We start from the raw sequence: 14,896 nt of genomic DNA on the forward strand, positions 1-14,896 counted from the left end.
ACCATTCCCAGTCCTTTATTAACCTTTTCCACGCTTTCATAAACACTCCTTATGTTCTTAAACATATTCTACACTCTTAAACCTACATAACAATACGTACACAGTACTGCAAATTCTCATGATACAACGAAAAATCCGCGATAAATAATTAAATATTTTTTAAAAATCCCGCAATACAGTGAGGCTGCGATAAGTGAACCGCGATATAGAGAGGGACTACTGTATACTATTAAAAATGCATATTACTTCCAACTGTGTTACCTCATGTTTTTCAAGACAATACTGGTGGTAATTTACATACAGTGTGATTTGCTATAGTAGAATTTTCATTCATTGTCTTTAATTCAAAGTTTTTTTGAAAGAATTTCTACTAAAGATTCATAATCAGCATAGTCTTTCAATGACTGTAAAAGTTCATCCAATAGATATTCTCCTTGCATAAAAGTTCCCAGATCATGAAGTGACTTGTTTATTCTGTGATCTGTGACCCGGTTCTGTGGAAAATTATATGTTCTTATTTTTTCTGACCTTCCTTTACTTCCAACCTATATGTATATAAAAGATATGAGATACAGTTAGATTCAGGCCAACAAACCTACAAATTTAAGATAACTGGAAATTAAGCCTTGCTTTATAATTTGAAACACAATGTAAGAACCAAGTTTTAACATGACTCCTCAAATAACATGGGAATATGATAGAGAAAAAAAGAATGTGAGCTTTAAAGTCAGTCAGATTAGTATCTGAATTCTCTCTCGGCCACTTCACTGCTCTGTGACTTCAGGCAATTTATTTCAACTCCCTTTAGTCTCCCCATCTGTAAAATACAGACAAATAATACCGCTACACGGTGATGATGTGCGCATACAGCCTGGCACAGTGATATTCAAATGGTAATTAAACACATAAAATCTGTGAATCAATCATCTTCAGTGACGACAAATGGATGAATTTCCCATTAATATGATATTAATAAAAGGACTGTAAGTTATTAAATATCAGGAAGAAAGTTCAATTTGCTTTCCATTGTTTTTCCAAAATTTTCAGAACGAACTCCATATATCTCTTTCTAATAACTGATTAAAAGTCAGAAAAATACCCTTGAATGTAGAAAACAGAGCCTAAGTATAAGATTACTATAAAACAAGATTAGCCCTTGGCTGAGCTACCTGAATTGTTTCTTATTTTGACAAATACATTGGGACAACTGTAACATATATAAAAGTTGAGTTATTTAAAAACATGTTGTTTAGAAGTATTTTTTCAACTCAGTTTTACCTGAATTTTTCTGGCGTTGTATCTTTTGTTTGTTTCTTCTTCTAGACGCAGGCTGTATAGCTTTGCACGTAGCTTTTTCATGGCGAGCTCTTTATTTCTCAGCTGAGATCTCTCTTGTTGGCATTCGGAAACCACACCTAAATAGTGTTATGGGAATTAGAGTTTTAATGAAAAAAATCTTCCTTTATTAAAAGGAACACTCCTTTACCTTCTCATCTTTTTTCTTCATTCTTTGTGAGGAGACAAATAGGATTCTAATATTAAAAGGAGGATAACAAATAACTCATAGTTATCAAGAAACTCAAAATTTAAGTTTGAACTACAGCGCATAGTATTTCCATACCGAAGGCATGCATACTAAGCAATAAGTATTAATCTTTAATATGTATTGCTTTTCCATACTTCAACCAACCACCATAATTTAAAAAAAATAAATAACTCCTCATCACTGACTGGTGTAGCTCAGCGGGCTGGGCGTCCTCCCACAAACCAAAAGGTCACAGGTGGGATTCACAGCCAGGGCACACCGCCAAGGTTGCAGGCCAGGTCCCCAGTTGGGGGTTGTGCAAGAGGCAACTGATGGATGTTTCCCTCTCTTGCACCCTCTCTCCCCCTCTCTCTGAAAACAAACAACTCTGGTCCAAGATGGGGGCATAAGTAGACAAATTTTGCCTCTTTGCACAGCCATAATAATGATCACAACTAAATTAAAAACAAAAAACCACCAGAACTGCCAGAAAAGTGAACTGTATCGAAGTAGGACAACCAAATATTTCAAGAAATAGTCATCCAGACGAGTAGGAGGGGAGGAGACGGGGAGGAGAGGACCTGGTATGGTGGCAGCTGGTGGACCAGGCGGTTCCACATTCACGCATGGTGGATAAAAAGCTGGGAAGGACACCTGGGGTGTGATCTCAGGGGAAGAGTGGGGGAAAGGGTACAGGGATTAAGAAGCATAATTGGGAGGGGGATGTTAAGAATAGTAAGGGAAATGGAGATGTCAAAGAACTTATATGCATGACCCATGGACCTGAACTAAGGGGGAAGGACTGCTGGAGGGAAGGAGGGTACCAGGGGGAGGGGGGCAAAGGGAGAAAAAATTGGGACAACTGTAATGGTATAAGCAACAAAATATACTTTAAAATCAATAAAAACAACAAACAAATGAACAAATAGAACCAGAGATATGGAAATAAGGAAAACACAGCAACCAGAGGGGACGGGGGATGGGGATGACGGGGAAAGAAGGGGAAGGGGAAGGGGGATGTTGGGAGAAAGAAGGGGAAGGGTCTAGTCAAGGAACAAGTATAAAGGACCCATGGTTGGGGATTGAGTGGAAGCGGGGGGGGGGGGGGGACAGGGAAGAGCAATGTGGGAAAAACTGGGACAACTATACTTGAACAATAATAGAATAATTTAAAAATTTTTTAGATCAATAGAAGCATTTTATGAGAACCAAAAAATAAATAATCTGAAAATAAAACTCATCAAAGAAACAAAAATACAATAAAATATTGAAAAGTTAATCCTATATCCAGAGATAATCATTATTAATGTTTTTGAGGATTTCCATTTTTTTTCTACTTGTTTATATACTACGTATTACATAAGGCATCATCTTTAAGTTTAACATGAGGATTTCATCATATTTAAGAAAACAAAAAGAAATCAATCCATCACTTCCACCAACCACTACGGATAAAAAGGCATTAATGCCATTTTGAGATAGGTCACTAAGGGATTCTTATATTCTTTTCTAGATAAGTTCACTATACATTTGCTCTTTACCTCATATAAATCACTGCAGTTCTACCTAGTCGTTGAAGGCTTAGGAAATACTCATATAGCTCCATCGTCTAACTAGAATCAGAACCCCCGGAGGTCTGTGGATGGACTTAATGGAAATAAAGCCCCTGAAATTGTATGTAAAACTTTGCTTATAAGCATGTTTCTGGGTCTTGGGTCCAGGCTTTCATTTCCTCCTAGGGATCCTTGTCCTTCTCCCTTCAAAAAAACCGCTAAGAACTAGTGATTTAGAGCATTATTCTAATAAAGAGGAACCTGTGATAATGCCTTTACTGTGAGATTGTTTTAATAGTGATATCTACTAGTATAAATTTGAGAAGGCTACCTGGAAGAACTAGCCATACCTTCTCTTCATAGTCACTAACAAGAAATTCCCGGTTAGACGCCTTCATCTTCCTGGCTTTGCAACTATCCTGTAGAGTTTCAGCTAAGAATTCTATATAAATCAAATATTTAATAACAATCCTTAGGATATATCCTATGGAAACTAAGGATCTATTTCAGTGGAAAATTAGGTCATTGAGAATTTGATTTCCTTCTTCAGCGTCTTATGCTGAATAAGTGAGTACGTACCTGTGGGAAGATGAACTATTCGGACGGCACTGTCGGTGGTATTGACATGCTGCCCCCCGGCTCCACTGGCTCGTTTGGTATCAATTCTCAATTCTTTAGGATTAATCACTAGGTTAATCTACACATAAGAGGAAAAGTTGGGATTTAGAGATATTACATGTATGAACTGTTCAAAGGAAAGAACTATCCATTAATAAATATAAATTTGTTATAGAATTCATGAAATTTAGAAGATTAGAAGGTAATTAGAAGGATACCATTTTTTAAACTTTTCTTTTTGCAAGTGGAGCAGATCAAAATATACTATAAAAACAAACTCCCCCTAATCCTCAAAAACTGGACTTCTTCTTACCACATGAACTGTATAACTTAAATTATCATTAAAAATCTAAGTATAAGAGCTGAAATGAGATTTTGTAGAATATTTCTGAGTTCAAAAAGACTTTAGCAGGAAAGCAACAATGCCAGTTTAAAAACTATAGGAAAGGCTTATTTTGTTTAATTTGAATTTAAAGGAGGACTTAAAACATATTTGGAGGGAGAGGAGAGACAAAGAGAAATGATAAAGCCAAGACTCAATTAATAAATACACTGGGATCTGACGTCAGGATAATGCTCTGCCCTGGGAGTCCCCATCAGAAGCACCAGAATTAAAAACCTCTGTTTCATGAATAACTGTGGACCAGTCTATGGCATGTCTACAGCCCTGGCAGCAGGAACCCTAACATTCAGAGGCCCTCCATGTCTCCCCACGGGGCTCCTCTTTACGGCTGCTAGAAGAATTGAATGAGAATACGTGGGCCTCAGTCTCCATCTTCTATTGAAAACTCCCTTCTTCTATTCCCAAGATGCTTAAACCAAAGTGACTAGTACCTAGGTAGGTATGTCTCCTCTTAGACAGTCAAATTGTAATTTTCCCCAAAATTAATAAAGAAAACCCTCAATTAAACTTCTCAAATCACTCATCCTTCATTTTGAAAGACAAGTTAAATACTTATCACTTTTCAGCAAAACGGATGTAAGCAAAGCAGAATTTCCCAACTATTTTACAAATACCGTAAACAGAATTTTCTTTGTCAGAATCAAGTATACTAACAATATTTTACCATTTTAATGTGACTAGGTTATGAAGTAGTAATTCTGTTGAAACAGGATTCTTGCTATTGATACTCTTGAGAATCATTCAATACAAAGCAAAAAAGTCATTATAGAGTCAAACAGTCTTAAACCCTATTTAAAGTAAGTTAATACTGTCTCTCCTGTAGAGATGGTCTCAATGTAACTACTGGAAGCTTAGTGGTAGAGAAAAGTTAATAGACAATGCATGATTAAATTATTTGTATAATCCTTGCCATCTATTATAAGCTCATACTTATTGGACTGAGATACCAGGTTCTCAAAAATAACTCGAAATCTGTGATGAAGGGCAAATGAGAAGAAAAGGAGAGGCGCAATTCAGTAGTGGAGCGAGCGCTGCTCTGGGGCAAGGCGCTGTGCTCGGCCCAGGAGTCCGAGGCAAGGGACACTGACCTCAGCGGGCTGGGGCAGCACTGCCACCGTCATGGTGCTGGTATGGATGCGGCCTTGCTTCTCCGTCCTCGGCACTCGTTGGACCCTGTGCACGCCCCCTTCAAACTTCATGTGCTTATAGGCTTCTGAACCCCCAATGCTGGCAGATGCATGTCTAAGCCCTCCTAGAAAATATTGGAGAAATGGAATTCTTTATTATTCTTTCCATTTATAAACATCTGACCATCACCTCAACCATCTTGAGATATATTTAAGAGTTACGAAACAGGCTATAGAGGGTAAAACATATCGAAAACTTTAAGAAGTTTATGATAACCAGTGTTTTAATACCTACTATCTTTATTGCTTATGAAACATGAAGCATGTATGATGTTAACAGACTCAATAACATGTCTAAAATACAATTATTCATTTAAGACAATTACTCATTCAGCGGTTAGTACTGAATGACTAACATTTTATAGGCCCTTTCAAAATTGGTAATTTGCATTCAAAATCATTACGTGAATGATGAGCATAAAATTACTTAAGCATCCTTACAAATAAATTCTAAAGCCTGGTCTTTCCAACCCTTTTCCTAGGACACATGTAGATCAATCTACACTTTCCCGAAAACAAATTAAACAGTTCACTGACCTATTTCACTTGGAAAATATTCCAGGGTTTCAAAATGCCATCTTTTAAACGCAGCATATTGCTGATACATATCAAATATCTCTGAAGTAAACAACATTGCCTCCTGACCCCCAACTCCTGCAGTTACCTCCAGGATCAAATCATTTTCATCTGTTTCTTCTGAGGGAACCAAAAGTAAGATAATCTGTAAATAAAAAATTATCACATCTTCTGTCATTAAGGCTTAGAAGTAAATGATTAGATGCAGGATTTTAATTAGTCAATTTACTTAAAAATTCTCTAACCAAATTTAATATTGCTTATTACTGTGTGGACACCTTGCCAATTAGGACCATATAAGCATAATTTCTAAAAAATATTAATATTACATTTATGTTATCAGGTTCAGCTAAAACTTACATACAAACGATACAACTTACATCTGTTTGTGAATTACTAGCCAATGAAGAGACACTTTTAATATATAGGACCTTCTGTTTCACACACACAAAAACGGACAATGGCGTAGAGCAAGTTACATAAGACTTTTCACTCCACAGTGGAACTTCCCTTTTAGAGTAGGTTGTGGGGGGCATTCATTTTCGATGAGTTCGACATCTGGCCAGGGAAGAGATAGCACCTCTAAATTCAGCACCCCATTTCTGGACTCCTTCCTCACCTTACCATGTTCTTTCACTTTTATCCCCAGAGATAACTGCTGTAAACCTTTAAGCTCTGCTCTACAGAATTAAAAGAATGGTACTAATTTTTTATGATGACTATTCTTCATTTAATTCCTAATATGTTCTCCTAGATGTAAAACCAAAAGTCTACAATTCAGTTCGAAAACTCCCGAGGACCTACTCTAGGTCTGGCACTCTGACAGCGCCACACGAAGATAAAGAAGTATTCCTGCTTCCGGGGAGCACAGTCTACCATCACTTCATAACCTCTTCTACGCATAGTCTGGCCCCACCCTCATCTCTCTTAAAAAAAAGGAGGCGGGGGGACACAGAATACCAATATTTCATGCCTTTCTGGCAAATCCGATTAATGTAACATTCATCCTTGTGCCAAAGCTCTATAATTCTTTTAGTATGATAAAAATAGGACCACAGGGAGTATGTGTTTCCTGCTTTAAAAAAAGTTTATAATCCTAAATACTAATAAGCTAAGTCCTCAATTGTTTTTATTAACCTCTAATAAAATTCATTAGAATTAGTAGCACTAATGCTTTATTCTTTGCACAAATACTGTACCTGATGCTTCAGCTGAGATATTTCTTTCTGACACGCAGTTACTTCATTCTCTGCAAGTTTCCGTAAGTCTTCATTTTCATCTAAGAAATAAAGGAAGCAGGTTAAGTTTTCCTTAATTAGTGTTAAGTTGCCAACAGAATTCAAGAAAATAATTTTGTTGTAGAGCAAGGGAAAAATAAAATTTCTTTCTTATACTTTTAATAACTTCCATTAATTAAAAATAGCATTTTATGTATTAGTTTTCATAAGCAACATAGCTTTTTTAAAAAAGCTTTTTTCCTGATGACAAAAGCAAGCATACATAAAATAAAAATCTATACAAAAATACAAAGGAACTATTAAACCTATTAAACTTTTATAATTCTACCTGCATGAAATATTCCTATTAACAAATATGCTTTTAGTTTCCCAACTTAAGACTGTACAACAAATGGATGAATTAAGCTAGTCAGACCAGAGGGGAACAGAAGTTTCCATCAGTTACACCAAAACTGAATTAAAAAGTAGAAAGTTACTTCTTGTCTTATTAGTAAATATTTCATTGATATAAAGTAAGTATCCAACTCCAACATTTAGACCCTACCTAATGTTTATAGAATGTTTACATCAAGTACTGCCCTCTCTCTCTCTCGTTTTATTCTAATTCATATTTCTTCTTTGAGATTTCATTTTTACCTTTCAAGCTCTACCCTATGGACCACATGCAACCTATAAAAAGAAGAGGACTTTTTTTAAAGCGATTATAAATTGCTCTCTGTTGAAAGATCAAACTCATACAAGTATCAGTTTGTTCAATTATTAAGACCCAGCTATGCTGGAAACTGGGGGCAATAATATATAAGGCAAGATATGAGGTAATTTTAGTTTGTCTATGTTTTTCTAGGGGAGAAGGACTCACAAACAACCTAAAACACTATGTGATTGAATATTAAAACAGTGGTACATTGAAAGATTTTTTTTTTAGTTCATTTTTGGAATGGGGAGAAAGAGGAAAAAAGGATTAATTCAGGGAGAGACCATGACAACAGCAAAACTGAGATATGCAAGTAAAGCTCTCTTGGCGGAGGGGCAGGAAGTTATTTTGGCAAGAATTTGGTTTGGAAGAAATTTGGGGAAACGTTAAATATGTTGACTCAGAAAAAGGAAAACTGAATTCTAACCACCATGGTTCTCTCAGGGGAACACCAAATGTCACTGAGTCTCAAGGGTAAAGTGAAAGATCTGAGCTGGATGATCACTACAGTACCTTTCAATTCTGAAAGGCAGTGTTCCATAAGGCTAAGAAGATTGGAACTGAAGTCTAGACGTAATTTAATTTAAATAAACAAATAATTAAATGTCAGCCACCGGGGTCTCTGAAGAATCCTCCAAGTCATCCTCAACACGATGCCAACATTAATCGATCTTTAAAAAGGTATTACTTCTCTGCTTAAAAAACTGATGGTCTGTGGAAACAAATCCAGGTGCTTTGTCATGCGAGGGTCTTCGCTGTTCTTCTGGTTTTAAGTTATTACGTTATCAACTCCTGCACTTACTCTAAGTTTCTGACAGATTTTATTTCCCACCTTGGTCCTTTATCCTACTGGTCACCGGTGGCTTCAATTCCCTTCTCTTATACTAACTAGTTGGCAACTTCCTGCTCACGCTTTAAGATCCATTAAAATGCCAGTCTTTACTTTTTATAACACTGCTCATTATTGCAGAAATTAAAACAACAAAAACGCACATCCGTTTATATTTTTACTTAACTACTTAAATGTCTCTCTTTCTTCGCTAGGTTTTAAGTGCCTAAAAGGTAGTTTCATACTTTTTTTTGGGAGCGGGTAATTGGTGGTATCTCGCATGTAGTAAGAACTCAGTAGTTGCGAAGATATTTTCTGTTGTTTTTAAGATGAGGTGCATTCTGCCAGCAACAGTTTTTAAAAATGGATTTGAGAGAGAGAAAGGGTGGAAGAGAGAGATAAACATCGAGTTCTTGCTCTACTTATTTATGCACTCTTTGGTTGACTCCTATATGTGCCCTGACCAGGGATAGAACCCACAACCTTGGCGTATCGGGACGATGCTCTAATCAAGTGGATTTTAAGTCACTTTCATTTTAAACTTGGTTTAAATTATGAAACGAATTTAATTTTTCTCCAAAGGATATTTCCCCCATTATCCTTAATACCTTTTTTATTTTTACACTCTGGGCACCTAACTTTCCTCTTAAATCACTTAATTTAGACTCTGCTTTACTCTCACCTAGACCACTGCCTAGCCTCGTTCTCCGTGGCATCTTCATTTTCATTCCAGACTGACTTCTAACCACCACAAATCCAGCTTCCCAAGCAACAAAGCTCCCCAATCTAAAAGCTTCTGAAGGCTCCCTTCTGCCAACAGGATAAAAATCAACCTTTTTCCATTAGTGTTTGACCCTCCTCCCCTTACAAAATGCTGCAACCTGCCACGTCCCATAATCTCCCCTCTCCCTTGGTTAACAGAGAGTACAGTGATTGAAAGCCTGAGATCTGGAGTCATTCCCATCCAAACTTCATTCCTTAAAAGCTGTGTAACCTGAGCCATTATGTTACCTGTATGCTTCAGGTTCCTCTTCTGTCACGGGAGGCTAACTACGAGTACCCACTTCACAGTTTGTTATAAAAACGGGAGTTAATACCTAGAGAGAGCTAGGCAAATCCTGGAGTATGCTAAAGGATCAAAGGTTAAACTGTTGTTATATCCTCGAAGGGTGGGGCCCTTTATTCTTGCACAAATCCTCCCCAACAAGTTCTTGCTCTCCTAGGTCTATTTAGCTATCTGTTCTCACTTTTTAGCTGTATTATAATTAATTCTCTTCCCCCAAATAGATTGTGGCCCCCCCTCTACAGCTCGGCACCCCTAGGAGCTTACAGGTGCAGAAACGTAGGCCCCATCCAGATCTGAACGCACACTAACCACTTGGGAAACTTGTTAAAAACACCTAATTTCTAGGTCTCAGATACTGAGTCACACGTGTGGAATTAGCATCCACCTCTCCTACCACCACCGAAAGTGGTCCTTTTACCACACTTTCAGAAGCACTGCTCTGGAGCCCCATAGCACGGAGACTGCCAGAGGGCTCAGCCAATCAACGTCAAGTTACGGTTCCCTACCGTGAAAGGGGGCGGGGCCCTGTGTCAATGGGGCTCACGGACTCCAATTGGAGAGGCGGGGCTCCCGGGGAGCGCTCCAAGAGTCGGACACCAGGTTCTTCCAACCACCCCCATCCCCGCCTCGGGGTCGGGAAACCAACCCACCCGGTACTCGAAAGGAGCCCCTGAGCCTGGAATCTGAGCGTGGTTTCTAGCAGTACTGGGGGGAGGAGGGACGGGGTACGGCAAGAAAATGGGGATAACGGGAAACAATAAAAGAGATCGGGCCTTGTTCAAAACAAAACGTACACAATGATGCCTTGGCCTCTTATCCAAGCCAAAAAGGGTTGCAACTTAACTAGTTAAGAGCTTCAAACTCGGAGACGGTGTAGACACCTGACCAGCAGCTCAGTGCGAAAGGCAAACCAACAGTCATGAATCTGTTTTCAATCCCGATTCCTTGGGCCCGGCCCTTACCACGCAGCAAGTGCTCGGTCTCCTGCAGCTCCTGCTCCTTCTCGCTCAGCCGTTTGGCTATGGCCACCAACTCAGGCTCCCTGACCCGCAACTGGGATTCAGATCCTGCCTGGCGCTCCAGGAGGGACCTCAAGGGCCCGCCGCGGGCGAACAGCTCCTCCAGCGGTGGGCTACCGCAACTTCGGTGCCGGCGGGCCTGGGCAGCAGCGGGACGAGCCCACAGACACCGAGCGACACTTAACAGGTAAGGGAATCGCATAGCTGAGCCTCGACTGCCCAGGCTGGCCATAGCCGGAAGCGTCGAGCCGAGCGAGTCTCGCGACACCAAACGGGACTTGGAAATAGGGGCGAGGGCTGAGCGAGCCCCGCCCAGCACACGCGCGAGTTTTAAAGGGCCTCCCGGAAGCGTCTGTGAGAACTTCCGGCCAAACATTTAAAGGCCGCTGCATCCGCAGAGCCCGGAAGTTGAGGGTGCAGAGCGGAATTAGTAGTGGGGCGTGCGGGAGGGTTTGGGCACCCTCTTTAAACCGTGGCACAAACGTCCCCAGGAACGTGCCAGGCTGGTGTGTGGGCAGGAAGGGAAAAGGCGCGGGCTGTCCCTCCGTTGTCTGACGTCGAGGATTTGTTTCCCAAGCACCGCCTGAGGATTTCCTAGTACCGCCCCGGAGGGCAGTCTGGTGTTAGCCCGAGGCTGAGGCCACTCACGGAAGTGACTGTTTCCAAAAGCGAATTGTTAGGAAACAGGTTGAGAGCTGACCGTTTCTTTTTCGTCGGTGGATAATGCTCGTGCTGATTAGGACGTGGCAGGTGTCCTCGCAAACAACCTAGGAGGGATTTCGCTAAACCCGATTTCCTGTCCTGTACCTGCCTTGTAACAGACTTGCTCCCAGATGACTTCCTTGCTCAGCTGGTGTCCTGCGGGCCCGTTCACTCTTACTCCTAGTTACCCTCGGCCATTTTTTAAGGAGGTTGAGTGATGCCTTGTTTCAGTAAACCACGCGAGCAAAGCCTTCAGAGCCTTAACCGCTCAAAACTCTGGTTAGTGGATTGGGGCCAGGAATGAAGTTCATTGATAAAATGTTTTTCAACATTCAAAAGACCTTTTCGCAGCCCCCCCCCCCCCCCCCCGAGGAGTCGATATGAGGGAATAAATAAAACCAAGGCAGACCTGGGGCGCGTAAGGGCCAAATAATCTGGGAATTCCCACTATCTGGTTTGAGATGGGTCTGCTAATAGAACTTTCACTGTTGAGAGAGCTGAAATACTGAAAACGGCTGTAATTTACTCCTTTTTTTTTAAAAAAAGGTAAGATATGTCCTTGACAAGGTCAAGTCAGCCTTAAGTCATTTAATCAAGACAATTGAGGTAAAGCATAAAATTCTTACAAAATGAGCTTACATTGCCTGTATTCATTCTTTAGCTCTACATACAAATATAAAGTGAAGTGTAAGGATGAGCGAAGTGCCTCTCTGAATACAAATCAAAAATAGGTTTTACTACTTCAAATCTCCAACTAATTACCGTAATTCTTCCTCTCAGTTTGAATGTGCATTTCAATCCACACTACTTTATAAAATTGTTTTCCTTTACAATAGTGGTTGAAACCCATTATTGATCCCATATAAGACAGGACTGACCAAGTTGTTTATAACTCTATTAGGAACAGTTATTTCCCAAGTCAAAACTTTGAATTATTTTTTAACCATAGAAATGGTGGAGGTTATTTGAACTCAACATGATAAATCTCTCAGCTGAATTCTGAAGTCATTTCAAGAATATACTTTATTATTTATAAAAGGTGAAAAAAATGTAATAAACAATAACCTTGCAGAACAATGTAAAGAATCCAGCCAGAAATTATTTTTCCTCGAATGCACAAGATTTAAGTAATATAAATCACTGTACCTTTTACTTCTATAGTGTTACACCAATGAGGAAACAGTAACTTGTCTAAGGATATATTGGTGCATTCTTTATTAATTCAAACCATTTTTTAAAAGTCAGTGTAATGCATGTGCATTTTACAATGTTTTCCATAGGTTTATACAATCTTGTCAAATGAAAACAGTAATTTGATTTACTTTGAAAACTCCAAGAAATATACATAGTTTGAGACTTCTGAGTTTTCTTACATTATTGTCATGCTCAAATTCTATCACGTTGAAAATTCTAGCATTTTCAGGAAGTCTATTGTACACAGGTAAAATGATAAAATAGACTGAAGGACAGGGGAACAAAAACCCAAAACAACTTAAATTGGAGAAAAAATAATCTGCGTTACCTATTCAGTTTATAGGTACCTACAGTTATTCTGACATTCAAAATATATAACTAAGCGTGGTATCTATTAAGTTGTATTCATGCATTCAAAATTAATGATTCACTAATAAATATTGGGGGAATCCAAAATAAGGATATGTATTATTAAGTACAATGAACATGGTAGTAACAAGTTATACATGTTCAATATGATAAATTTTACATAACTAAACACATTGAAATTATTTTTCATATTTAGCAAACATCCTAAAATCATATACAAGAAACACCGTGTTTATGACAGATAGGTTAAAGCAAGGGTTAAAAAATCAGGTCTGTTACATTATCTCAATATTCAGTGTTTATTGTTCATCAGAGGGCAGTATAGAAAAACACTCAGCCAAATGATTATCAGTTTAAATTGCCTATTATGACAATTAGTTAAGACTAAAGTTTCTACCACCAAAGAGATGTAGAGGATTCAGGTAATTTTACTATTTCAAAGAAAAATATTCACTCTCACCTCCATTAAATTATTCAAGCTAACACTGTTTTGGAATTTTCCCATTTCACTTTTCAGTTTATTGTATTTTCTTCACAGTACTTGTTAGCAATCATTTAATGGAACCTAACAGCAGTGCTGAGGAGTCTGCTCATAATTTTTTTTTAGCTCAGTGTAATGTCCAGTAAATTTACATGCAATGTAACCTCTCAAAAAGCTGTTACTTTACAGCAGAGAAACCTAACAAACGCTACCTCAAACAGATGATCAAAGTCAACATCACCAGTGATAAGTCATGATAATGGTATGCACCTTTGATATTATGTGATATAAATGGCACTTTGCTTCCCAGGTCTTCCTTCCAAAAACTGATAACACATGTCTAATCATGGGGAAAACATAAGACAAATTCCAATTGAGGGACACTTTGCAAAATACTAGACCAGTAGTCCTTAAATCTGTCAAAGTCATTAAAAGCAAGACAAGTTTGAGAAACTGTCACCGCTAAGAGGTGCTTAAGGCCACATGATGACTAACTGTAATGTGGTGTCTTGAATGGGATCCTAGAACAGAAAAAGGTAAAACCTAAGGGAATGTGAATGCAGTGTAGACAGTGCATTGATATTGGTTTATTATGTGACAGGTATCTCATGGGTGGGCTGTACATGGAACTTCACTGTCCTCTCGGCAAGTTTTCTGTTTATCTGGAACTATTCAAAAGTAAAAGGTTAGTGAAAAATTTTATGAATACACAAGTGCCTTTTATTCTATTTTCATGGTAAAATTATTTTTAAAGGCTTACTACTCTAATATTAAAAAGGATGCTTTCTATTACACGTGAACATTAATGTTTTCAAAAGGCCAGTCTCATAACTTTAGTTCTACCCCGACATATTTATTTAGCAAATTACTTGATATTTATATTCCTATTCTTGGGAGTGTTATTTTATTTCCAAAGGAAATAAAATTTTCAAGTGTTTTTTATTTAAACTTTGATTTAAACCTATACTACAATATTATACACATACACACATTCGATTATATATATCTCTGTGTGTATGTGTGTGATTTTTTTTTCTTGATTGTAGATTCAGGGTGATGTTGTGGAACTGAAAACAGTGATTTTGAATCACATTACTGAACAAAACAATAACATTCATATATTCCTCCATCTGAAAATAAGCTTGACTGTAATTTTTGGAAGAAGAATTAAATCATATTTTTAAAGTATGGTTTGAAAAAACACAAGAAAAGTACATTAAAATGGCATTTAATATATTCTTGAAAATGAAAATTATTATTGAGCTGGAGAATTTTGTTAAAATAATGTTATATGTAAAACTTTACTCTTTTTATGTTTATTTCATTTCTTTCATATGGCCATCCTATAAATTAACTATACTCCTTATTTGAAGATGAGGAAACATGCTCAGGATAAATGATTTGACCAAAGTCACATAAGACAGAAATGTAACTTGAAATTA

General features: G+C 38.1%; 1 protein-coding gene across 2 annotated transcripts; it reads right to left on the reverse strand.

The window, feature by feature from the left end:
- Positions 1-344: 344 nt before the first annotated feature.
- MTRF1L (mitochondrial translation release factor 1 like) lies at positions 345-10,969 on the reverse strand. Of its 2 annotated transcripts, XM_090279998.1 has the most exons (7): positions 10,652-10,969; positions 7,062-7,141; positions 5,824-6,007; positions 5,188-5,351; positions 3,658-3,775; positions 1,279-1,415; positions 345-545 (listed from the first exon to the last, which is right to left on the reverse strand). In XM_090279998.1, exons 1-7 carry the CDS (start codon positions 10,938-10,940, stop codon positions 345-347), a joined length of 1,173 nt encoding a protein of 390 aa, XP_090136124.1. In that variant the 5' UTR covers positions 10,941-10,969. The 2 variants fall into 2 exon arrangements, with proteins under 2 accessions (XP_090136124.1, XP_090136125.1); XM_090279999.1 differs by lacking the exon at positions 10,652-10,969 and having other exon boundaries at positions 5,824-5,982; positions 7,062-7,126.
- Between the last annotated feature and the right edge of the window lie 3,927 nt (positions 10,970-14,896).

Source organism: Furipterus horrens, unplaced genomic scaffold (assembly GCF_987537825.1).
Source record: "Furipterus horrens unplaced genomic scaffold, mFurHor1.1.pri manual_scaffold_6, whole genome shotgun sequence".
NCBI classification, from domain to species: Eukaryota; Metazoa; Chordata; class Mammalia; order Chiroptera; family Furipteridae; genus Furipterus; species Furipterus horrens.

What these genes read in the sequence shown, in the direction of transcription:
- MTRF1L (XM_090279998.1), bottom strand. Translation starts at nt 10,940, where the DNA reads ATGGCCAGCCTGGGCAGTCGAGGCTCAGCTATGCGATTCCCTTACCTG. An exon ending in TATCTCAGCTGAAGCATCAG is followed by an intron (nt 6,008 to 7,061) that starts GTACAGTATTTG and finishes TTTTATTTACAG; the next exon opens with ATTATCTTACTTTTGGTTCC. An exon ending in ATATTTTCCAAGTGAAATAG is followed by an intron (nt 5,352 to 5,823) that starts GTCAGTGAACTG and finishes AATATTTTCTAG; the next exon opens with GAGGGCTTAGACATGCATCT.